Here is a 25,753-nt window from a genome sequence, read left to right on the forward strand (position 1 = left end):
TTAAGGATGTGACAGATTGGAGTTCTAATGCTGAGCGCTGCATTTAGTATGAGTAGCACTGCTGGAAAATCAGGGAATGTTTTACTTATAAATGAGCTATGTCTAGGGGGGATACATATCTCTCCCAACACATAAGTATATATTTTTCAATAGATGCATATAGATATTACAGATTAATAGAAACACCAATAGTATTTTCGTCCTGACTTAGGTTGTTTATTAATTTATCTCAAATTACCATTTCTTGACTTCTGTGCTTATTATTCAAAAAATAACAATAATTCAAAACAATGTAGTGAAGGTGGATTTTCTGAGGCCATGATGGATGATCGAAGAAGGTTGCTTTTGATGCTACTGTGTTTTATTCTGAGAAGAATTTTCAGGTGATGGTATAAATGGGAAGTTCATGAACAGATAACTATTTTTTTCCAAAACCTTCAGATGTTGCTGTTGGTCCTGAACATGGACTGCTCTTATCCCTCTTTCAAAGAAACCTTTTCAAAATGATACTCATGTCTCTTCCTTGGTTAGCCTTCAGCTATAAGTTTTCTTTTCTAAATTCTTCTGGGGGATAAATGAATGAGATGGGTAGTACATGTACTTAGTTTTCAGCACATTGGCAAGCACTGGCAAAGCTGATGTTTGCAAAATAGCAGAGAGGTCATACGGTATTTTTAAAGGCCATGGAACTTGCTTTTGTACACAGAAAAAGGGGGGAAGGGAAATACGTATTTAAAAAATACTCTTTTGAACACTAACTGGCATTTCTGATGCAGACTCAGTTCACCTGCTTCCAAAAGACACTGTGCTTCAGATTATGATCTCAGCAGAGCACTCATAGCTTGGTATTTAAAAATCCCTTCCCTCTTGAGAAAAGCCTGTCTGAGTATGGGCCCGTGTCTAACGTGTTTTTAAGTGAAAGCAAGACTTTGAGAACCTCAGATTTGATGTCAGTGATTTATCGCAGGATGAATAAATGCAAAAGGCAGCTGGTACTTTACTGTACCTGTGGATCCTAGATTTTCATCCAGACAAGTCGCTGGTGAGTCGTGAATAAGAAATAATAAAAAATGGGAAGACCGCTGATCCTAGCAGCCCATGGCTTTCCCACCTTTGTCTTGCTGCTGTGAGCTGACAGCTCCACAGCTTTCTTTGCATGCTTGTTTCGTATTCCGTGATCTAAATGATTTATCTGAACCTCCAACTTCAAAACACTTGCCTCTATTCCCTTGGCTGTTTTATGCAGTATATAAATCCTACAGGTTATTTAGGGAGAATTATCTTTACTGGCCCACCACTGCAAAGTGTCACGTTTCCAAGTGACACGGAATCCTCCGCCCTCAGCTTACTGCACTGAAGTTGTCGTTTGCTGCTTGATTGATTCTTTTTCGTTGAGTACAATTAAATTTTTCACCGAAAGTCTCAGTGGATAGACACTCCCTGGGGCACTGCAGTGTTTGTGGTTCAGAGTTCAGTCTTGGCCCTTTTAATTATCCTGCAGGCCTTTTGCGAGAGGAATAGATTTTACAGAAACTGTGAAATTGCCAAGTAATTGTTGCGTATGTCCAGATGTTGTATTCATCTGTGTTCTTATACCTCTGTTAATTGAAGCGTTGCTGCGTACGTGAGCATTTTACATATTGCTGACAATGCTGTTTCTCAGTTGTATGTGTGGATACAGGTTTATACTCATCAGAACCTGAATGGGACACCATAATTTTCCTATTTGTCATGGTATTTACACTGTCTTATCAGCTGCAGACTTTCTCCTATTTCTCTGCTTGTTTAGGTGCAGAAATGCCTGCTGCAGTGGTGCTGAGGTGCTGGGAGCTCTGGCAGCACGGCAGAGGCTGTTTGTAATGGGGGAGTGGATCCTCATGGGGAGGCTGAGACTCTGCTCTCTGGTCTCCCTGCGCTGAGGACGGGGAACAGGAGAAGAAAAATAATTTGCTCTTTTGCAAAGGAAAGGATTTTTTGAAGTTTTTGTGCTGGGGCAGGCAGCATTGTGGTGGTTTTGAGCAGTGGGTTGGGAGCACAGAGATGCCCTGAGTGTGTCCAGGCCATGCAATTTAATGTAAATACTGGCGGTCCTACCAGAATCCTTCCTTTCCTCCCTCCTCCTTTGGTCTCCACATTTTAATCCCCCTCCTCGCTGTCTTCAAAGGGCAGACTTTGCTCCTTGCGTGGCTGGTGAGGAACATACAGGAGGGATGGCTGCACACCACACGGTGGATTATAGTTGTCAAGAATCTGTGGTCAATGTTATTTAGGGCTTCTCCAGCTCCCAAACCCATGGCCACATGTATAGGTGTTCTGCCAAACTAGTTTGATAGAATTTTGTTGGCAGATGGTTCTCTAATGCCTCCATTTATTTCCTAGTTTTATTAAGAGATCTGGTATTTCTGAAATACGCACATCAGTCTTTAACATAGGTAACCCTTGGTACCTAAAGTTCAGGTCAGTGCTAGGAGGAACACTTAGTTTGAGAAGGCTCCGATTCTTCAGATGTTGGGGTCTGCTTGCCAGTAGAGCTGTGAAGTAGGCCGTGCTCACAACTGAATCCTGCTGCAGACTTATCTGATAAAGTCTTTGCTCTGTTTCTCTGCTGCATCTCCCCAGGAGGCTGAGTGGATGCTGGCTTTCTGTCTCAGAAAATTTCTTTTCCTAAACATGATACTCGTTTTCTTAGGTACAACAGACTTTCATCGTTGGAGAACCTTGCATGAAACTCTTACAAAACGCAAGACACCACCTCGGTGTTGGGAGAAGAAAGTCATTTTTCTTCACCAGAGTAGAAATGTTGTATACTACGAATCAGCAATTATTTAGGACCGTGTTTTGCTGACGCTTTGTCACCTCAAACAATTTCTCTTTCCAGGTATTTTCTTACACGGCTGACAAAGAGATTCGCACGGACGACTTGTGCTTGGACGTGTCGAGGCTGAACGGCCCGGTGACCATGCTCAAGTGCCACCACATGCGGGGGAACCAGCTCTGGGAGTACGACGCCGAGGTACTGGGGCTGCGGGGCTGGGGCCGGCTGGGCTCCTCACGGGCAGGCCCGATTTGTCCCTGTGCCCCTGGGGCCTCCTGCCGTAGGGCAAACTCAGGAGTGCAAAATAATGCGGTTGGCTGACCAGTGTTCGCGTATTTCCACATTTATCCTCAGAGGGGTGAGAAGGTCAAACTGCTTATCGCTTTAGAAAGCTCCTTTCTAGTAGCTGGCACTGCTATGCATCTTACACAATTAAAGAAGCATTTTTATATATAAATGAACTAGAAAGCAAGATTTTTTTTTCTAAGTTACAGTTTCTCAAGTGTGTTTCTTCTGGCTCTGGAAGATTATTGACTCTGGATCTTTAAATTGTTTAATCGCTTTCCATATACCAGTCACCTGTTTAGCTCGGCACTGCAATGGAGTGGGACGTGGCTTTCTCTGGGTTTTGAAAGGTAGAGCAGGTTGTAGAAATTCGGTGACTTACGGAGAAATTGCAAAATTAATACAAAAGACATGCAAGCATCTCAGTATTTGATGATTGAATTAATTATTTTTAAGTGCAACAGGAAACAGCAAATGAAAATGAAAACAAATTAATTTCAAGCTTTTGCTGTACAATGTGAATGTGAGTTTTGCTTGGTGAAGTTCATGCAAAGGTATTAGCATTTTTTTTTCCAGATAGGACCTTTCTAACATATTATGGTAAGAAAAAAGTGTACAGGCCTGCCGTTGCATAACCCCGAACTGCCAAGTAGAGAAATCGCAATGATAGTGCGAGGTGCAATATGCTTTCTAAGTTTTGATACATTCTTGATTTTAACATCTGAATTTAAGCCAATTTTCTCTTTAGTAAAGAAGATGAATTTTCTTCTCACACAAAATGCATGACTATTTTGGTAATTTTAAGTGTTTTTGAGGTTGTTCATGCCAGCAATTAACGCTGGGGATTTAAGATCATGTAACTTCCTTCGTTTTATTCCTGTAAGCAGATGGTGGTGGATTTTTGCCCAGTGCTAGATTGCTTTAAAGGGAAGCGAGGAAGGCTTGGGCTGGGTCTCGTGCTGACACCCAGCACGAGAATTCGCTCCTGCCTGTAGCACAGCAGCATCCCAGTGGTGGGCATGGCTCTCTGTTTTCCAGTGTAACAGTGTCAGTCACCCTAAAATACCAGATTTTCCGACTATTGAAGTGGACTATTTATTTCAAGTTCATCTCAGAAATACATTAAAGGATGAATTTTGAATATTGCATAGACACTGAATTTTTAGCATTTTTTGAATATTGCTGTTTACACACTTGAGCTAAGCGAGGCCAGGTCCCCTGGCACAGCACAGGAGGCAAGCTGCGTGCCAGCCCTCGGCCAGGATCCGCGGTCCCAGGGAGTGCTCGTGCACCACGTCCATCAGCTTCTGCAGGTGCCAGGTGCTGGTCGATAGATGGGCACAACAAAACTCGGGACAAGGTTTCTCCCAAAATGCTCCTTCCACTACCACCAGCATAGACAGCAATCTCTCCTGATAAGAAATTGTGCTGCTGGTTGCTTTTCTTTGGATATTTAGGGCACAAACTACAGAAAATGGATTTCCACAGTGAGCAGTTTTAGCACTAGCTGCCCGATGGCCGCAGTTAGGCAGCTATGCTGTTCTAAGCTTGAAAATACCAACTTAGTTTTGGCATATTTCCGTGACAGCAGAGCTAGAAGACACTGCACAGCTAGAACAATACTGCCTTATAAGTCCATATGGTCTTTTAAGAACTATTTACAAGGCTTCACAGAAACAGCTGCTTTCACTGTTCTGTAGGAAAAGATAAATTTCTCTCAACCCATTTTGCTCGCCTTTACTTTTAACTCTGGGAACTTGCTATCTTCTTCTCTTAGTCTAGCATTGTAGACCATCAGTGGAAAATTTCTCTGTAGCTGTGTAAAAACGACATCGACCGTTAGATGGAGCTCATAAAAAAGAAATACACTGTGTTTTGTGCTCAGATCTTACGTAAGGTATCTCAGAGGCAGCTGCTTCGCTGCCTCTCCTGGGTATAAACCGCAGCCCGTTGCACTGCGTGCCTTCCTATTTGCTTCCAAGAATAGTTCTGTTAACACACAATTTTACCCTGCAAACATTCAGGCTCAGCTTGCAAACCTTCTCTGAGATGTCGGTGCTCCTTGCACGTGTCAGTGCACGGACAGATGATGGGTGGTGGTGGCCTGGCACGGGGGCTATGGACAGAATCGGGGGCAAGGCAAGATGCAGGCACACATCTCACACCTGTATTATGTGTGCATTGTAGTTGCATTTAATATATTTATATTAAGTATCGCATTATGTATGTATATTCAGAGAAACAGTTGCACCATGCTGCCTGATCGCTGGTATCCATTCATTTTTCCAGCCAAATTGCACTCATTTTGACATTTCTGTACTCAGGAGTTGAACTGAGATGATTTCTGGGTGTTGCACCATGGGTGCAGGCAGGAGGGATCCCTCCTCCTGCTAAAGGCATGCAGGAGTTAAGACTTGCTAATGGAACACAGTGCCTTGGCCATGTCTGGAAGTACAATGAGACACAAATAGTAATAAAAAAGGAGGCTTTTCTGATTTTTTTAAAATTTACATACTGTTTGATTTACGTACTGTTATTAATTTTTGCATCATAATGTTCTAGTTTATTTTAAGCTATAGTATTCAAATATTATGCATATATATATATATATAAAAATCATGGTATGTAAGGCTTTTCCATGTATTCATATGTAGCTTAGTAATGCTAAGATTCCCTTAGATATGCCTAGCAGTTGTACTTTTTCAAAAATAAACAAAGAACTAAGAAGATTTAATGGTAGAGGTAAGAAAGGGAAATCTCAAACATTTCCTATGTACTTGTGAAGCTTTCAGATTTAGCTTGAAGCAAACTATTCAAAAAGCCCCTTCTCTCATTTGGGCACCAAAAGTATCCGAATTTGTGCAAAATGCTTTTAAAGCTTAAATTATTTGTACATTTTAAGGCGGACTTGGGATGCAATCATCTGTGGAGACAAAGACAGAGCTGTGCAGTGGGGGGCACTGGCTCTCGCAGGCCCGGTGCCACGACGTGTTGGTGCTTGGCAGCACGGCCGCATGCCTCCTCCAGTTCTGGCGCCGGGACCCCTGAGCGTTTTGCCTGGTACAGCAGAAGAAAACAGCCATCAAGGCCCCAGTCAGTTTCAGAACAGAAAATCTCTTGCTGAATGAGAGGACAAGACCCCCCAGGATTTGGGGTCAGAATGGAGGTACGCAGGCAGAATGGACAGAAATTCGGTACTGACCCCTATGTCATCGCCGGGCCTTTGCTTTCACGGGTACTGGATTCACCCCGAGCTTTTCCAGCGCAGCAGGCAGCATAAAGTGGAAGCACAAAGAGAGAGATCCCAAGGGGAATGAAGTAGAAATGAAAAGTTCAGAGATATAAGGAGTTTGCAGAAAGAGTTCAGAAGATCTGCTCCTGGGAATGAGTCATTGAGCTGCACAGATGGGGAGGTAGTGAGGTTTTCAGAAGTGTCTGATAACTTTTAAAAAAAGTCGTTTGCCCCTGTAAATTGTATTTTGATGGTACAAAAAATCACGATGAACCATTATCGGCATCTTGTCTTGTATTATCAGCTTTAAATCAGCTGATTGCTGCATTTCAGCAAAACTATCAAATGGGAACACACAGAATACATCGCATTATGCCTTAAAGAGCTAAAATTATGGTAGTGTCTTTATGACTTATATAAATAATGCAGGATTGTATGTCATTTGGAAAAAAAAAAGAGTTGCTTTTAGATATGTTTTGATTAAGCAAAAGTGATTGTGATTGAGGAGATACTAAATGCTGGCAGGTGGCCACAGGTTGTCACTGCAAAAAGGTCATTGAAGAGAAAGGCATGGTTTTAAAAATGAAGAAGGTGGGTAGGTTACCTAGCTTGGGGGGGAACATCGTGGTTTCCAACCAATAGCTCTCGCCTTAAAAGCAAGCATTTAAGTTGGTACTAGCAGGGGTTATTGCCTTGTCACATAGCTAGATGAATGCTCAAAGAGCTGAACTATTCTTGCGTTTTTCTCAAAAAAAAAATGTAAAAAAAAAACCACACACGCACACAAAAAAAAACTTAAAAATTAGTTTTATGAATTTTCTGCTTAATATTCTCCAAAAGGAGAGTGGGAATGCAGAAGCATGTACGGTCCAGATTGAACATTTACAGGAGTGCTGAGAGAATTGGGTTTCTGAGCACAAGTGATGCTTGAATCACAGCATCAGTGAAGATTTTGGGTGAGTTGCTCATAGCTCTGGGAAGGACCGATGTACAGTGAGTGGTGGGCACACAGCAATATCGGGTCTGGGCGTCAGGTGCAGCTGTAAACTGATGGATAGTCTGCCTGCCTGAGGGAGCTGGTGTTGGAAGAAAGGCTGCTCACCGTAACCGTGTGGATAACCTGCTGCTTTCTTGTTCATTTGGTTTGTGAGATGGAGACTGTTTTGAACCAAGCTTGAAAAGCAAGCTGATTTTCTTTGCAAAAGCCCAAAATTAAAAGAATCACTTTTAAGACATTATTTTGTGTTTGTTATCTAAAAAAAAAAAAGGAAGTCCATGTTGAAACAAAATAGTTTTCAATCCAGATGTGGATTTTTTTTTTTTTTTTTTTTTTTTTTTTTTTTTTTGGTTTTCAGGTAGATTTTCCGTACTTCTGTTTTTCATTATGTCTGAAGCGTGGTGTGTGCTGGCTGTGGCTCTCAGGGCTGCGAGGCCGGTGCTGCAAGTCGCACGGGGTTGCCTGGGCCTATTTTCCTGTCACTTTTCTCTGCAAGGCCCTTTTCACTCAGCTTAATCCGACAGGGAAAATTACTTTAGGAATTACCTGTAGGAGACAAACGGAGAGTCCAGTGTCAGTACTAATATTGGTGTAGCCTAAAAAGGAGGCCTTCTGCGCCCAGACCGATAGTGGATGTAGTTGGGATGTAAGGAACGCTTGCTGAGGACACCTGGTGCCGCGGGTAGCAGTGAGCTTCCCTGCTCGAGCCCCGTGCGGGGCAGGTGCCCCAGCCTGGGCAGCTCTCTTGTTTCTCCTGCAAACTGGCTCTGAGCGTTTCAAGCAATAGTAGTTCACAGCATTTTTAAACTGCAGGTCTTTTTTTTTTTTTTTTTTTTCTTGTGAATGTGTTTACATCTTGGCAGGAAATTCATTTTGTTTGATTTTTTTTTTTAATCCATTGCCTTCTATTATTGATTTTTAATGCTTTCATTTCCTGCTTCTTCAACAGCCCATTACAATTCCTGGCCCTTTTTCAAGCTGCCTATTTCATTGCCAGGGCGGCTGTATAAATCAGCTCCATCAATGGGATGTGTCACGTTGGAATTTCTTAGCTTTCAAAGGCTTCCCATCAGCGTGTGTTTTATAACGTATTTATAATGCGTAAGTGCTACTTGCTTTGGGATGGGGATGGGAGACGAGTAGAGGTGTGGGAGTTGGAAAGCCCTGCAGAGTACAGCTGCGTTTGTGCTCACGGGACTGGTGAATCCTGCGGTGTCTCCCTGCGACATCCAGGCCAATTTCAGTATGTGCAGCGTGGTGAAATCTTATGACATATAACAGATGCAAATGCTCTTAGGGAAAAAGAAAAAAAGTCGCATCTGATAGAAAATACTTTCATTTCTTCTCACATGAATAATGATGTCAGGATTCAATCTTGCATAATTACTGTTATATTTGTCACTAAACATGACATCTGCGCAAAGCTGTTGAATGTGCATTCCCTGAAAGATGAAGGTCTTCGCAAAAAACGTGTCTTGAGTCGCTGAATCCAATTTCCCTTTTTTTTTCCCCCTGTCTGTCAGTATGCTGGTAAATGGGAATATAGCTTTGAGGTAAGTTTGGAAACAACTGCAGCCCCTGTGCCAAACCCTAGAATAGTGAGTGCCTCCCTGCCTCTCTCCTCCGGCAGTGCTGCGTACAAGCGGCTCGTGTAGTGCCTTTCTGTAGGCAGACTGTAGGGTGTCGGCGGTGTCAGGCTGCTGTTTGTAGGGAATACTTGGGTTCAAGTCCAGTAGCTCAGAAATATTTACTGTTCTGCATCTCCTGAGCAAGTACAGGTCCTGTGACTACCTCTTTTTAAAGTTATGGGACCCGTTGGGGCCGGTGTAGTCAGACCGGTATGTAACATAGCAGCTTACGGCCAACAGTTTGAATATTCCTTGAAACTGCAGCCTTAACAGTGAGTGTGAAAGGACTTAATCAGCTCCTTGGAAGTGAGTATGGAAGACATCACAGGTTTTTTATTACCTTCTTAAAAAGTTGTGTTTAATAAAATGAGAGATGATCTCGTGCTTCCATTAGCACAGATATTCCACAGTCAGTGCTCCCTCGCTGCTTACACGAGCTAACTGTACTGTCTCGTCTACCAGAGGAAACAGTCTGGTCAGATTGCCAAACAAACGCTTAATACTAATTATACAGGCGTGAAGAACCTGCTAAATTTAGGCATTAAGTGTAATACAGACATGCAATATAGAGAGATCATCACTTCTAGAAGTAATTTCTGTACCCCTGCTTTCCTTTAAAAATAGTAGGCAGAAGTGAACACGAAGCAATAACACGTAATGAAAGAAAAACAAGCATGGATGTTCATGCGGGTCGCTCAAAGTGACATTATAAGGACATTCGCTCTTGATATTTTTAGTGGCCTCTTTATATGGGCTTTACTTTCTCCCTTACCAAAAAGAAAAAAAGACTGAAGTGAGTGGTTCATGCAAAGATAGTTTCAATGAGAGGTCCAGACCAAGACATCATCTCTGCCCGAGCCTTGTGATGTGAAGGGAAAGTCAGGATTAGAGGCTTGGGGGCAGGATTCAGAAGCTGGCCCCACGGGCTTTCACAGCACCGTTTGACAGCAGTGTTCACAGGCAGTCATCCCTCAGCCCCCTACGAATGCTGCTTCTAGATTTAGCTGCTTCGCTGCTACCGATGTCCAGTCAGTCTGCTGCTTTCTCCCTTTTTTTTGTCCTCGTGTTTGCTGGTTTTGCTTACTTTGACCACCTTTCTGTCACGCAGACCCATACATTCCTGCATATAATCACCCAGTCGTGCCTGACGCTCAGCAGGATAGAGGACGGCACCCACGGCCCCACTGTGGAGGCTTGCAATGGTAGCCCCTTGCAAACCTGGATGCTAAGGAACTACACGAGGCTGGAAGTCTTTAGAAACATTTTTTACAGCCCCACTGACTATTTCCTTTAACAAACAGCTGGAGGTTGGTATCCAAACGTAACATCTGATGCAAATACATCCAAGTATAACTTGTAAAGCAGGTATAACAGCTGATGATTTAAGCTGTTTGCAGAAAAATACTTTTCCATCTTCTGCCTCTTTAACTCAGCTGAATTCTGTTCTTGCTTCCACAGATGTGTGTGTATATATATCTAATAGTATATACATTTAGTGTTAGTTATTAATTATAACTAATTTTAGATTATTTTAGCAGCCTTGAGCTACCTCTGTGATCTGTTTGTGTGACCATCATTGTTACTGTTTGCGATAGTTGCGGGTTTGATCCCCATTCCAAGACGTATAAATAATGCCAATAGCATGCTATTTTTGAGACACATTCATTCTGAAAATTCCCAATTTTAAGTAACCCACTTCTAGAGATAGTAGTGTTGATCAGCAGACAATTCCAAAACATGAACGAGTGGAGGAATCAAAATATCGTGGCAGCCACTGGTTTCCTTTCCTGGACAGTTTCGCTGATGTACGTAACGGAGCGCAGCGGGACAGCACAGGCTCAGAATACAGGCGGGGGCTGCTCTTCTCACTTCTAACTATGCCGCCTTCACCTCTGAGTGCATCCCGTAGAAACCAGAGCGCGTGCTGCTCTCCTTACGGCAGCCCCCTAATTAATAGCTGTAGCAAGGAAGAAGGATCTTGGCAGGTAGCGCCGAGTTTCAGCTGACAAAATCTGGGTGCTGGTTTCAGGCAGTGGTGGCCCAGGCTCGAGGGCACGGGTTGTGGCAGGGCTGGGCTGGGGCGCTGCAGGTGGACGGCTCTTGTCCTGGCAAGCTCAGTGCAAGGAGGACGTGGCGTGGTGTCTTCGTGCGAGCTGTGCGTGTCCCACCGAACGGCTGCGCTGCAGCAGAGTGCCCTGTGCTATTTCAAGAAATGACTTTTCTCAGTCAAGTTTAAAAATTATCTATAAATGTCTCTTCTGACGCGAACAACCTTTCCTGGTATCTTTCATTCGCAAAAGTCGCTTTTTAAAGCGACTGAGAACTTTGCAGTTTGGTGTCAGTGGCTGCTAGAGCACAGGATCGCTGCTTCGTTGTCGTGCCGTAACACGCTCAGATTCTGCCCTCGTCACGGCTATTATTTGCATACATTTGGTGAGCGTGAAACAACACCGCTTGCTCCTGCGCATCTGAATGGCTGTACAGCCCGCTCCGCATCCAGGCGTGTGTCCTCGTGGTGGAGTAAAATCAGGATTCTAGGCTGGCTTGTATGAGTATCATACTGCCTAGTAATTAATTGTTTCCCCAGCAAATGAGACCTTTTTTGTAATAGCACAAATAATGATAGAACACAAAAAGAAAAAAAAAGACGAGACAGTTGAAAGTCCCAATGATATGGTAGCCTAGCATGAAATTATGCACTGAATAGAAGGGAACAGCTGATGGAGGCAGCAGCAGCATTTTTAGACCCGCTTGCATTTCTGGTTATAGTGGAAAATGATAGCAGTTTAATTGCACTTAAAACAATATAAGTGAAGAATCAGTGATGCTTTGAGCAGTGCTATTTAGTAAACAAGCTACTTCTGTTAGCACTGCTAATTCTTTCTTCTCGTAATTAGAGCAGAATGCCTTATATTCATCACTGAATGCATGTCAAATGGCCCCTCTATGATTTCTTACAGTGCCTGTAGGCTTTTCTTGGAGAATTGTGTAATAGTTTGTTTTAAACTGAGGAGCCGGTCTCTAGGGACGAGCTAGGGAAAGAATATTCATAATAGACATTAAGAGTGTTAATATATGACATGTCAGTCCGGTATGAACGGCAGTGTAAAATTGCACAACACAACAGCCCAGATCTGTGTGTGGATAATAAAATTGCATCAGCTGGTAGCAGAATGTTCTCATCTCCCTGCAGTTTAATTGGAACACCAGACAATGGTCTGGTCTTTAATATGGAGATACGCAGATGAGGCTTATTAGCAGTGAGACTGCATCAGAGAGTCGTTTCTGAACTGACCCCGTGTGCGTGACTCGAGGTAGGGGCGCGGTGCCTGTGCTCTTCGAGAGACGGCTGCGGCAGCGCCCTGCGGCTCCGGAGAGCCAGGCAGCACGACGCAGTGCTACTTCAGGTAGGGCTCTTTGTCTGCTTTTATAAGCCACGGAAGAACGTGGTCCATAAAACCCCGTGGGGCAGCAGAGCTGCTGCAGGACCTGCCACACGTGGGGCAGCAGTGCCACAGCAGGCAGTGCCAAAACAGGGGCAGCTCGGGGCCGGGGCCCGGTGGAGCTGCCGACGGCACCGTGCGAGCTGGGGCTCTGGCGGGGCAGGAGCATGGCTCTGGGCACAGTCCTTGCCGGGCACAACCTTGATTTTTCGGAACCAGGTGCAGTAGCAAACAGATGTTTGCTGTGGAAGTGTTAAGTCTTTACTGAGCGTGTAAAACTGTCGGTGGGTGAATGCTCATCGTGCAGCTGCTGGGCTGTGCCAGGGCTGTGCAGGGCGTGCTTGGGGCAAGCCCCGCTGCGAGCCGTGCCCTGATCTCCGGCACAGGGAGCAGGGGACGTGGTGTCCCCAGTCCTGCGGTGGCAGCGTGGCGTGGGGCATTGCCATGGGGAGCCAGGGAGGCATGTCCAGCCACTTCCAGCACGGGGCGCGCGTCAGCTCCAGCCCTGCACGGGGCTGTCTGCAGCGTTGCTCTCCCCGTGGCCTCTGCATGGTTCCATGTGGGAATCGCACCGCTGTCACAGACGGGCAGCTGCTGACACACGTATTTGTGCGGGTGCATGGGCAAGTCTGTGTGTAATGTGGTTTTAATTGTTTTTTTCTGGAACCGAAGGACCTTTTAGGAAACAAACATATTAACAGCAGTAAATTAGTAACTGCAAAGCTTTGTACCAAAGGTGCCTGAGGTACCGAGATTTTGTGTGCAAAATCCCAGATGAACCCCAGAACAGGGGTGCAGAGAACACCACCTCCTCAGCTGTCAATGTGCCTGCCCGGTTTTGTTGAAGTCCACAACTTCATGCTCAGTTTCCCTTGATCTCTTCATGTACGTCCTCCCAGTGCTTTGGACCAGAACATTGTTTCTGCCAAGAGTGTTTCTGCCAAATATGTTCAAATTCCTATTGTCCCCTTCTGACTCTCCCATTGCCCAGAAACATAGCGTCATGTAGTCAAAAAAAAATGGAAGGGACAAGTGTCCCAAAGGAGAAAGAATATATTGTAAACAGAAATGTTTTCACCTGTATGTTACTGTTGTTAATATAATTCTAAGCAAATACAAGTTTTAGTTTCCCATTAGCAATTATTTCTGAACTTACAATGCACTGGTCTGAAATGCGTACACGGTTGGGTTGTCAGAGCCTAAATCCCTTAACCCAAACCACTGTTGCTTTGAATTAACACTTGCTTGCACTTACTTTTGTACTTTTCTGTTGCGTTTATTTGTTTCTGGGTTCAGCAGCGGCGCTCACTCCCCAGGCTTGACCACTCGAGAGAAGGTGAGCAGGGTACCCCTCGGGGCAGCAAGGGGCGTGTAGGGGTCTCAGAGCTTGGTGAATGGTAGCGGGCATGGGACAGGGATGAGCACTTGTCTTGTGGCTTATGTAGTGCCTAGAGTAGGACTCACACAGCTCACAGATCTGTTTTCGGTAGTAATGATGGTGCTGCAGCTCTTGCACTTCTCTGTTGCAGAAGCTCACCCTGAGGCACGTCAACAGCAACCAGTGTCTGGACGAGCCGTCGGAGGAGGACAAGATGGTGCCCACCATGCGGGAGTGCGCTGGGAGCCGTTCCCAGCAGTGGCTGCTGCGCAACATGACCCTGGGCGCCTGAGCCGGCGCGGAGCCGCTGCCTCGGCCGGCCCGCCAGGGCTCTCCTCCTCCCCTCCTCCTGGCCAGAACAGAGTCCCCAGGTGGGCTTTCCTGGGGGCAGCGGGCCTCCACGTGCCCCTTTGGAGCCCGTGACTGTTCGAAAGAAGCACACGGGAGCCTATAAATGGCAAGACGTGTGGAGTTACCAACGCAAGCGCGCTCAGAAATGTTTAAAGAGAAACCTTGATGAACCTTTATCAAAGAGGTGGGGAGGGAGGTTATCTCCTGTGCGTGTCGGACACCATGGCACAGTGTCAAATGCCTTATGAAGCTCACTGGCACTGGGAACGATTCTGTCAGAGGCTTTATAAACTCCATGTTTGGGCACTGGTCTGTGTTTGCTGTTCACTTGTGTTGAGTGGAGCTCGGTGGAGCGCTGCTCTGAAAGGGCAGCAGGGGCACTGTGCAGAGTGAATGTTTGGTGCCTGGAAAACGTGGAATCCCGGCACACAGTGCTTGGAAAACAGCAAAACTGAGCAAAGAGCGCATCCAGAAACTGGAATTAAATGAAACAACCTGAGAGACATTGGAACAATGCTAAGGAGGAGTGCCTCGCCTTGGTAACTCAGCTCAGTGCAAACTGAGGTCTCTGCAGTGGGAAGACAAATGGCTGGGCCTCACACCTGGGAAACTTCAGGGGCTTCTGCTGCCTCAGTGGAAGTAGCAAAAACTGGCCCTCTGGGAGAAAAAGACACTGGGTGTTTGGCTGAAGCCCGCCTGCAGCTGCTACCTTCGAGCATTAGTACGTACCTGCATCCTGCGTGAAATGTCCCAGAGCGCTCAGCCGGGGACCGCGAGCCCAGCGGGCAGAACTGTGGGTCGGGTCCCAGCTCTGGCTCCAACAGAGACGGCAGATGCTTATTTATATTTTTAATAATTTTGTGGCTTAACCATTTTGTTTCATTAGCGTGGTTATTAAGAACGTGCCGGTGACACACAGTCATGTTGGAGCACCACAGGAGCTGATGTCAGCCCGTGGCCAGGTATGGGAAAGTGTCCCGTCGTGTTGGTGGCGTTTCTGTTGGCCATCACAGCAGAGATTTAGATCGTTATGGATTAATGTTCTCATATGTAGGTATTATAAATTCATAGGGCATCCATATTTTCTTGATACCTGTCATTAAATGAAAATTTGAAGCCTATTAAATTTGAAAAGTGATTGCTATGCGTGCACAGGAGCTCACAGACCAACTCAGATGGGAGGCTTATCCAGTCCAACCTCCCTGCTCAAAGCAGGGGCAAGCACCTCCAGTTCCCATCTTAAAGTCCCTCCCCAAATACACAGTGTGGCTTAAAAGCTAGCAAAACAAGACGACTGTAATCTTGCTTTACAGGAAGAGCATGCAAGCATCACAAACAAATGTAAACACCGATCTCCCTGCAGAAGTTGGTCTTAAAATTCCATCTCCTTCCAAAGGGCTGTTACCAGGTGTGCAGCCGCCCAGGCTGGTGGGTGATACATCCAGGCCCGTGGCTTTTGCTTGCCATTGCCGAAGTAAGAGTTGTGGGAGGTCCCGCAGCACCCAGGAGCGTTAGGGAGCGCACTCGGTGGTGCAAGCTCTGCTGGCTACCCCCGGTGTTTCCGAGAAAGCACCCCCAGCTGCACGTGGCCACAGCCACAAAGCTTCTGGCACCGCCGCCGGCGGGTCCGGAGCCTTTCTTGGCATCACTGCTGGAAGGTGACGAGAGGTGCAGTCAGTCTGCAGCTGCCCAGGCTGGGGGTGCAATCCAAAAGCAGTTGAAGAAAAGAGTATTTTTCTCCTTAGAATTACTACAAAGGTTGATGCAGAGTGTGTACTCCCTTGGCTAAGTGCATTTACTTTGTTACTCTGAGTACAGCCGGCGTATCTGCGTATCTGTGGCTGCACTGCTGTGCACTGGCTGGGGAGAGGTAGAAGGGAAGTGTGTATTTGTTCTGTTTGACCTGCTTAGAGCAAGTACCCCCGTTCCTGACAATCGCAGCGGTGTTGCTGCAAGCCTTCAGCATGCTGGCAGGATGGCTGACGTCTGGCATTACGCTCAGACCTAGAAAAAAGCACCAAAGCACCTGCTTAATTCAGTCACAATGAGTATTTCCATTGGCTTCGAGGGACTGAATCCTGGATCTACCTCCTCTGTGAGAATACAGAAACCCTGAAAGCCCTTCCAGAAGAGTTTTGTGTAGAGCTTCAGTTATATAGAATGAGATGGTGATGGTGTGTGGCACCTTAAATGCTGATACAATATCAGGGATGACAAATACATGATTTAATCAATGAATGTAAGTTACTGAGCACTCGGACCCCAGTCCTTCCTCCAACCACTAAATTCCTGCATTGCCTTGGCAAGTAATTTTGGCTAAGATCATTTGAAATTGCCCCTTTGGTTGCCTCTGTCAGTGTCTGATGTGCAGCACCCACAAAGGGGAGCATTCAGAGCTACAAACCTGTCTGAAAAGCATTGATCTGTGTTTGGTTCCCCATTTATAAAATATCCCAGAAGGGTGCTGGGAGGGCTGGTTTCTATTTGCACAAAGTGTTTGAAATGAGGAGAACTCTACAGGTACTGAATATGATTGTTTATTGTTTTCACTGGAAAAAGTGCTTCTGGTTCTCGTATTTTTTGAGAATTGCTTTGATGAAATGAGCCAGCCGTAATGCAAGGTGGCATCAGCAAAGGGAACATTTAGAAGAGTAAGTTGAGCCGTAAGCACTGTAAGCAGCAGTATTTTTGTTTGTCTCCCGGTGCCAGAGACAGGAGAAACCAGGGACAGCCGAGAACTGAAATAGCGAGGTGTTTTGAGCAGTCGTAAATGAGTTTCCTGCAAACACATATTTCCCAGTCACAAGAAGGATTTCTTCCTTTCCTACACTCTAACAGGAAGAGTGTTTTGAAGGAAAGCTGTGTACTTGAATGTCAAATTGTATGTTCTGATTTTTTTCTTTGCACCTTCTGGCTGCATCTCCCGTGGGTGCTGGGCAGAGCCTCCCCTAGGTGACTCAGGCCGGCTCCTGTTCAGAGCTGTTACACACATCTGCTGCCTGAACACTCTGGGAGGCAAAAAGGAGCTCACGAGCCCTGGTGAACGCCACGACATGCTCTGCTGTGCCAGCTCGCTGGAGACCTGCCCTGGCTCTGGCCCCGGGGTCCCCCCAGCCCCAAGCCCCCCGGTGCCCGTCCCCGCGGGCCGTGCCGCACCACCACGCTGCCTCTGGTGAGCTGCCGCCGGGTCCGCTGGTGTCGGCTGAACACCTGCAGCGTGTTGCCACTCGCTTCCGTGGCTTCTGTGTCAGTGCTGATTTTCCAGCGTTGGGTAACAGCTCCAGTACCACCGCTCCGGTAGGTTGTCATCCCCATTTATTCTTTTCCTCCAAGAGCACGCACTCGGGCCAGCTTGGCAGGGGTCCCTTGGAACACCTGCGGCACGCAGTCACCTGAGAAACGTGGGGGTCGTGCCGGGCTTTTGGTCGAGGTGGAGAAGACCGAGGGACGCGGCGGTTTGGGGACCTGCTTACGAGCGCTCCCGATGAAGTGCTAGGAACATAAAATTTAAATTTATAAAAGTAGATTGTGGATAAATAATTGCACATTTTAAATGTTGTAACGGTTATTAAATGGTATACTGGTACTCTTTGCTGTACATTTAAATATTTATACATTTTTGTAGAATTAAAATATACTGGTTTAGTTTTCTTCTGGTGCCTTCGTTTTTTTCTAGATGCACTTAGTCGTTATGTGGTCAAGTGTTACTATCCGCTAAAAATTAGATTTCCAGTGCTAAAAATTAGACTTTCCTGTTTCCACGTCCCCTATTTCCCGGTGCAACTTTGGAAATCGCCAGCAGAGCCATTCCCATTCCCGCCTCAGTGAGTGGTGGGAGGTGAAGGCACGAGCGGTGCGGCTGGGCACGTCGATGCAGTCGTGTTCAGCAGCTCCTCAGTTTTTTCAGCCTGTTTTCCTCAGCTCCTCAGGATTTTCTTTCTGTCAGTTACATCTTGAATCCTGAAATGGGTAAGTTGCGGTAAGAAGGGGGGAGAAGGGTCTATTTTAAAAATAAAGGATCTGTAAACGTAAACGAAAATTAATCCTCAGGAGACTGAGAGGCAGAGATCAGGTCATAGCATCAGTGCTGTCAAAGTGATTCCTGAGAAATGTAATCACAAATGATGACACACAAATATCAAGTCTTTTCAGATTTTGCTGTTAATTTCAATTCCTTGACTAAATCAAACCTTTTTGGTATTAACCCTATGAAAAGTTAAGGAAAGCGATAGAATGTTAAAAGTCATAGAAGATTAGGGAGCCTTCTGCATTATTTTAGAGGTACTGACAAAGAAATGATGAAGAGAGAAAAATATATTTTATAATAGCACTTTTAGATGAGTTTCTTGATTCATCCTTCTACCCAATTGCAGTGTATTCTGATGAACCAATTGACAAAAGCGCTCCCAAGTTAACGGCCCATTTAACCAGATGATGTCCTTCCAAATGTTGCTTATGCAACTACAGAGAAAAAAAAATATTTAAATCCTTTCTAGCAAGGTTTACCTGCTTCAGTGTTTTCTAAACCTACAATGATCCAGATTGTCTGCGGGGAAATATGTATTTGTGTATTTGTTTGTGTTGAGCCGGAGTTTATATAAAACATCCATCGCATATATGCGATTAAAAACCGACTGTCAAGTTACTACTCTGATTATTAAACTATCTTGCAAAGATGCAATTAACTGTAGAGCTCGTTAATTATAGTATGTGAATCATTTAGATGAATCATAAAATAATCTATTTGTGAGTAATGAATGCAGACATAGAGGTATGTTTCTTTTTTGCATTTCTCAGAAATGTTAACAGTTAGGGCTGATTATGGAGCTAAAATTACAGTGAGGGAAACAACCTACACCTGAATTTCCGTAAGACCCGTACGTGTTTTTCTCCCTTCTTCCGTGGTATATTTAGGAGCTTAATGGAGACAAAAACTTCCTGTGGACCAGGCCCTTAAGCAATCACTGTGAGTTAAATGCATGCGAGATGAGTTAAATGCAGCTATTCAGTGGGCTAAAACTTCAATTTCAAACCTGAATTTGAACGTATTTTTGCAGCAGAAGGAAGGTAGGATCTGCCCTGAAATCCATACTCATGCAGCTTGCAAACCAGTGGGATGGCGTGACACAAACTTGGGGTCTGCTTCTGTAAATTCAGCTCAGAAATATTCAGCTTGGTTATTTTATTTGTAACCAGGCTGTCATGCGGTCAGTCTGTAAACAGAACGTCTCAGGTGCGCAGTCCTCCTCTATACCCTCGGTATGTGCAGCGCCATACTGCTAGAATGGCGTCGCTAAAATTTTAAGGTGTTTCTGTGCTGAAATTAAGCAATTGCAGCTAACAAATGGATGTAGGCAGAACAGTGCAAGAGAGGTAAGGATGGTCTTGGCAAGTTTAAACCAAACCAAGCGCGAGCCTCTGAGCCTCGCTGGCAGTTGGCAGCGATAAAGCTTCTGTTTCTGCTATTGTGAGACAAACACTTGAGACTCTCAGCAATGTAAACTCGATTTGAAGAATCCATTTTACTTCCTTCTGCAAAAAGTTTTTCTCTTTTTAATTGTTTCCCAGTCATTCCCCTTCCAGTGCATACAAGATAGCGTTCATTACGGTTAGGTTCAGCTTTGAATTAGACAGCTAAGGACCAAAATAAATCTTCCCATGCTTAAACAAATCACCCTCCTCCGTGGGCCCTGCATTTTCACCGACACCCAGTGTCACAGGCGGGTGTTCCTGCCTAACGTGCCCCTCTGTGGCCTTTCCCCTGGGATCACAAACCACAGCCCACATGCAGGGAGGGTGCGTGGGTACCGGTGTGCTGAACGCTGGTGCCGTGGCCCTCGTAAGGACAAGGGCTGCTCCCAGGGGGGCTGTATGGGATGCCCTGAAGCAGAGGCAGCGTGCTGAGGGAGCCGTCCCATACGGATGTGCCTCTTCTGGCCATGAGCACTAACAGAAATACGTGAGTACTGGGTCTGGCCCTGCACATCCAGCACAATTCACCTGCGTGAAGGCCCTCGGCACCGAAGAGGAGCCACGCAGTTCGTCTCTGCCGCTGCATGCTAATACCGCCCCCGTGGTCGGCCAGGTGACATCTACCCCAAGGAGTGGGTCACAGCGTGGAAGTGATTAAATTGGTGCTCTGTAATTCAACTTCCATTAACGCCGAGAACGGTCAGTTGCTGGTGAAACGAAATTTCTCACCCCTTCTCATCCTTTCTGGACAACTCTCGAGTCTCTTGCCACGGCAGTTATTAAACTCTGTGTGTTCAAGTCCCAGGAAGTGCTGGGAGGAAAAGAAAAACAAACACAAAGAGGATTTCAGCTTCCAGCCCCGCGTTGCAAATAAAACTGCTGTTTGTCCACTCAGCTGTAAGCCAGACTGGAGTTGCCTGCTGTGCCCTGAGTGTATTAAGGCTCTGTTTGGGGGCACGCGGTGCTGAGCACCGGGCCGATGCTTATGGAAATGTCAGAGCGCAAGGTGGCTGCTGCGTCTTCGGGTGCTTTAGTCTTAAGGCTTTTTAAGATGTTAGAGTCTGCTCTTATCTTTCTTTGAAACTCTGAAAGAGTTTCCTTCAACTCTGCTTGCACGGGGCTTTAGGATAGCGCTGTCGCCCATGCCTTGCCCGGCAGGGCAGCAGGAAGGCGACACACCGATACCCCCAGCACGCTGAGGCTGAACCACACGCAGGGCATTGCAAGGTAAGATTTTAAGTTATCCATGGAAACACAGATAATGCGGGTCGATACGGAGCAGGCTGGCAGATAGCAGTGTGACATCTGGGCACCCCGACTGCGAGCACCCTCCCGTTGGTGTGCAAGGGGAGCACAGCTCGTGGGTTACGGGCACGGGGGGGGAGGTTTGGCAGGCCAATAAAGCCGACAGGTTTGCTCATTTGTGTGACGTTACCCAGCGTAATCAATGTTTCTGGTTCCCTCCTGTGGGAGATCAGGAACCAGAAATGCCAATTCTGTATTTCTTTATTGATTCTGATTGGGGGAAAAAAAAATAGTTTTTTGCACAAAAATTAATCTATTTCCCAACAAAACCCCGCTGTGTTCACATCCTGCCTGGGTTATCTGTAACCGAAGGCACTGCTGCAGAATTGCCATTGTACTGCACTGGCCTAAGCAATAAAGCAGCAATAGAACAGGCTCTGAAGCCAAGCGTTTGATACAGGCAGGAGGAACAAAGGTTTCTGACACTCAGCTTGCAAACTGATCTATCTCCCACACAGGTCTGGGGACAGCCCATTGCTCTCTGCTGCTTGCCAAACACATTTTATGAAGTTTCTAACCCACAGACGCAGCAGCAAGTCATTGCTTTAAAGCCTGAGCATCTCGGGTTAGGTGCGGTCCTTTCTGTGACTCTAAAAAAGCAACAGCAGCAAGGCAAACTGAACCTCCTGATAGCTGCGTGCAGAACCAGGGGTCCTTGGGGAGGGTCTGCTGGGGGCACCACTGTGCGCGAGGAGCTCGCCCCCCTGCCCAATACCTTGTGGCATCGTCCCTTCGGACCCAAAGTGTGCCAACAGGGATCTTAAACAGTTGCGTAAAGGTAATAGCAAGCTGTCTTATCAACCTGTGTGCGTGCAAGATCCTTAACGATCCTCACGGTGCCCCCAGGCAGGCACCTGCCCCTCGCCTGGGGACGGGAGCGCAGCTCTGCTCTGCCTCCTGCGTGAGGAGAGACCTTAAAAACGCAGGGCCTCGACCCCAGGCCCCTCTGTGGAAGTGGAGCTTGATTTGTTTTCGCCAAGTTGCTGTTGTTCCCTAGGGAACCGTAGTTATGATTTGTTTTACGCGTCTCGTTTGGAAATGCAGATCATTTGCCTTTCATTTGCTTTGCAAAGCTGCGCCGTCCTGCAGCTGCGCACCTGCATGCGAAGTTCTCGCTGTCAGCAGCTGGAGCTGCAGGAATCGGGGGCCTGCCAAACGGGCGCTGCACAACTGCTTCACTGCGTTTGTCAGTCTTGCCTCTGCTCCCCCATACGTTAGGAGATTTTCCTGAAAAATGCAGTGCTGGGCTCTCGGCAGTGCCTTGTAGCTGAGTAGCATCATCACATGCCAGAGCGGGATGCTCAAAGTAAGCTACAGCCCCAGATTTATCTCTGCCTAAATGGTTTCTAGCCAAAACTGCAAAGATAACTTTTTGTATGGTCTATGAATAAAAGCCTGCTTTGTTTTATTTACCACTTATTCTAACTCTGAAACAGAAAAAATTAGAAACAGCAGTGCTGCTGCTCTGGATCGGCGTTTCCTCGGGGCAGCAATTAGAGGAGGTCACCACGGCGCTGTCTGGGGGCAGAGGGGAAGCTGGCATTGTTTTTCATTGCAAAGAAGGAAAATTTCTGATGGCCCTGTTTTGGGTGGCTGCTGACAGAACCGAAGGAATGAAATAACTGATCATAGGTTCAAGGGTCACACGGGTCACCAAAATGGTGATGGTAAATTAAACTGGGATGCCAATGGAGAATGATCAGTGAAACAGGAGATGGTAAATGTAAGTATTTACGGATCTGAATATAAAAAGGTTAGCTTGCTGCAGGAATTTTGGGCAGTCAACTAACAGCCAGTCATTCCTGAAGCTTGAAGTTTACCAAGGCTTTGGGCACCCTGGTCTTAGAGGAGAGTTTACTTCTGTGGAGTAAAGAGAGTGCAGACAAAAAACCTATTTTACTAGCAAAGTGCTTCGCTCCCCTCTTTGCACTGGCTGGGCGTACCTAAACAGATACATTAGAAAGTAATGCAGAGATCAGAGGGGAAAAAAATGTGCTAAGGAGATGATAGGGTTGGAAAGTGCTTTGTAGTATTTAACATTTCTAAAAACACAAAATCTGTAGAATGGAATCATCTTCGGGCAAAATTTATAGGAAGATGTACTGTAGGGAGCCTCTGCGTTTGCAAAGCAGATGAACTGAATAACTTCACAGAGCTTTCTGTGTCCGATAAATGTGTATGTAGAGGTCTATACTATCTATGTGTGTATATATATACACATATGGATATGAATGAACGTATATTTCATTGATGCTATTTTTCAGCAGATTCTGATGGTCCTGTTGCAATTTGCTCCAGGCTTGACTTAGGAGATTTTCAGAGCAGGAGACGGGTGCTGCTCAGAAGTAGTTACCTTCTCTGCTCTTATCAGCAAAAGAGGAGAGCACAAGGTATCAGCCCATTGCTAGGATGAGTGAGTTTGTTTTGAGATTTTTGAAATCTCTTTTCTTTATACCTGTAAAGTGGAAAGAAGAGATTATGGTGGCTAATTAGTTAGGATTACTAACATGCTCATTAACCTCTTTTAATCCTTACGATATTGCTTAATGAAGACTAATAGCAGATTTATATCCCTGTAAATTGCAGCTCCTTTGTATGTGGAATATATTGGAAAGTAATGTTCAATGTGAAATCCCGTTCTCAGAGGGATCGTACACCTAAACTTACAAAATCTGTGGGTTTTGTTTGTGTGTGTGTGTGTTTGTAGGGATCCATCCCATGGGTCAGGGGTCCGTCTCGTGGGTTAAGGATCTGTCCTGCAGGTTAGGGATCTGTCTCGTGAGTTAAGGGATCCATCTCATCGCTCTTGGCAGTGTTTTGGCGGATGCAGAGCAGGCTCGCAGGGCGCTGCTGGCAAGCATTTCATTCCTCAAGATGCAAAGAGCTGGACTTGGAAGGCTTTTTATTCCCTCTTCTGGAACATTTTCTATTCTTCAGATCAACTGGCTCATGTAAGAGCAATAGAAATATCAGGCCGTGACTGCCTTGCTTTTAATCGAAACTGGGTGCAGAGGAATGGAAATTTATTTCTGTTATGAAGTCCCAGGAACCGTAGTGTGAACTGTGTGTTTCTAAAAAACATTTGAGATGTGAGGAAAATGTGTTTTAAATCATATGGTTTTGAAGCGTAGTAAAATTTTCGTGGCATTTTGTAGGTGCAAAAGCAGAAAGGAAAGAAGGATTTATATTCCATACATACAAAAGTAAGTAACGAATGTTTTTGAAAGCCCTGAAGTTATGAGCACAAAATGAACTAACAAAGCATGCATTGCCTGCCTTCTGCTCTTGCGGTTTAGTGCTTACTCTTGATTTTAAACTACAAGGAAAAAAAGAAACCTCTGCCACTTGAGCTTTTCCTTCTCGTTGTGGCTATAAGAAATTATTCAGCCAACATCTCAGAAATCCTGCCTGAGGTGGGCGAGAGATAAGGAACCTTCCACACAGTGCAGATCCTAGTGCACAAGCTGTATTTCTTCTAAAAGCTACCAGTTACAGCTCATTTAATGCCATGTATTCTGGGTATCTGTATGACTATTGATCATCCCTGCGAATCGAGGGACTTTTTTTTTTTTCACCTTAATGAATTTTGTTTCACTAATTGCACCCTTTGTTCTGCCCTGGGTCAGGGAACATGGACTATAAGTTATTATTAAATAAAACGGGCCAGATAAAGATAAGGATTTGTGAACGTGGTGCTAGCCTTTACGGGGCTCCCTACGTGCCTGCATTTAGTGCCGCAGATGGGGCGATTGCCCTTCTTCCCTTCTCCTGACTCTGCTGCTTGGGGCTGGCGGCTGCTCAGGCCTCTGCATCCATCGGTGGTCCCTCACGCCTGGGTTTCATGGTGGTCTCCCCTGCAAGACGTGGACAAGCCCCCCGGGCAGGTGGGTGCCGTCAGCCTGAGTTTAACGAGGTCGGTGGTAACGATCCTTAATGGCAAAGTCAGCAGGAAGTTACGTGGGGAGGGCTGAAGTGTGTGTGGTTATACCAATAAACCTCTCAGACAAATAAGATCAGACCCAGGCTGTTTTCCAGTCTGTTGGTCACTTTTATCTCTCTTCTTTGTACCTCTGCCAATGCTGTAAATGCTTCTGAGAGAGGAAAAAGCCCCGTACTGCTTCAGCACTCAGACAGGGCGCTGCGCTCCTTCGGCCTGCCGCCGAGTTCAGCAGGCAAAGCTAAACGCGGATTCATCTTTTTCACTAATCACACCTACACCAAAGTGTTGTGGGTTGGTCCCACACTTCATTTTCAGTAATTCAGTATTTTTCTGGTAAAATAAATTCTCAGAACTTCCATGACGTGAATTTCTGGAAAGAAAAAAAAAAAAAAAAGGCAAATAAATGTCTGCTCCAAAAGGATCATGAGCACAAAGTAAACAGTCCCCTCCTTTGATGCACTTCTCATGTCTGAGGGGAATTAAACCACATGAAACAGAAACTTGATTAAAATCAATTACTGAGAATTGCAGGCATGCCTTGTTCCGAAATCTTTCTGTAAAAGTCACTGAAGTCATCAGACTTCGTAGCAGGAGCAAGGACTGGAGTTGGATGCAGAACAGTTTCCCCCATGAGAAAACAAACGGGACCAGCAGAGCTAGAGCAGAGGGCAGCGAAGGTGTCTCCATCCTGCAACACCAAGGGCAGTCCAGAGGGGACCTGCAGCAGATTTTAGCTCAGGTTTTTGGAGCTGCAAGGGGTTATTTTCCCTTCCCTGGCTGCGTGATTGTCGCTCTGGGAGATCTTGTTTGGGGAATAAATTGAGCACTTCGCTAACCTCACAAATAAGCGAGCAGCCTGGCTGGCAGCCGTGCGAGGCAGGGAAGGTAAGAGGGCTTGGCAGGGTGG

The 25,753-nt window shown here is 45.8% G+C and overlaps 1 protein-coding gene across 10 annotated transcripts in view; it reads left to right on the forward strand.

The window, feature by feature from the left end:
• Positions 1–19,811, forward strand: part of GALNT13 (polypeptide N-acetylgalactosaminyltransferase 13) — a 126,107-nt gene extending 106,296 nt beyond the window's left edge. For 7 of the 10 annotated variants that reach the window (XM_080599441.1, XM_080599439.1, XM_080599440.1 and 4 more), the window contains 2 exons: positions 2,879–3,013; positions 13,930–19,808. In XM_080599441.1, the coding sequence (XP_080455567.1) occupies positions 2,879–3,013; positions 13,930–14,070 (276 nt within the window). In that variant the 3' untranslated portion in view covers positions 14,071–19,808. Of the gene's footprint in view, positions 1–2,878; positions 3,014–13,929 lie in introns of all 10 variants that reach the window. The other 3 variants (XM_080599445.1, XM_080599446.1, XM_080599438.1) reach the window with 1 other exon arrangement.
• Positions 19,812–25,753: the final 5,942 nt, after the last annotated feature.

This window comes from Anser brachyrhynchus (genome assembly GCF_964034855.1).
Source record: "Anser brachyrhynchus genome assembly, chromosome: 7".
Lineage (NCBI taxonomy): Eukaryota > Metazoa > Chordata > Aves > Anseriformes > Anatidae > Anser > Anser brachyrhynchus.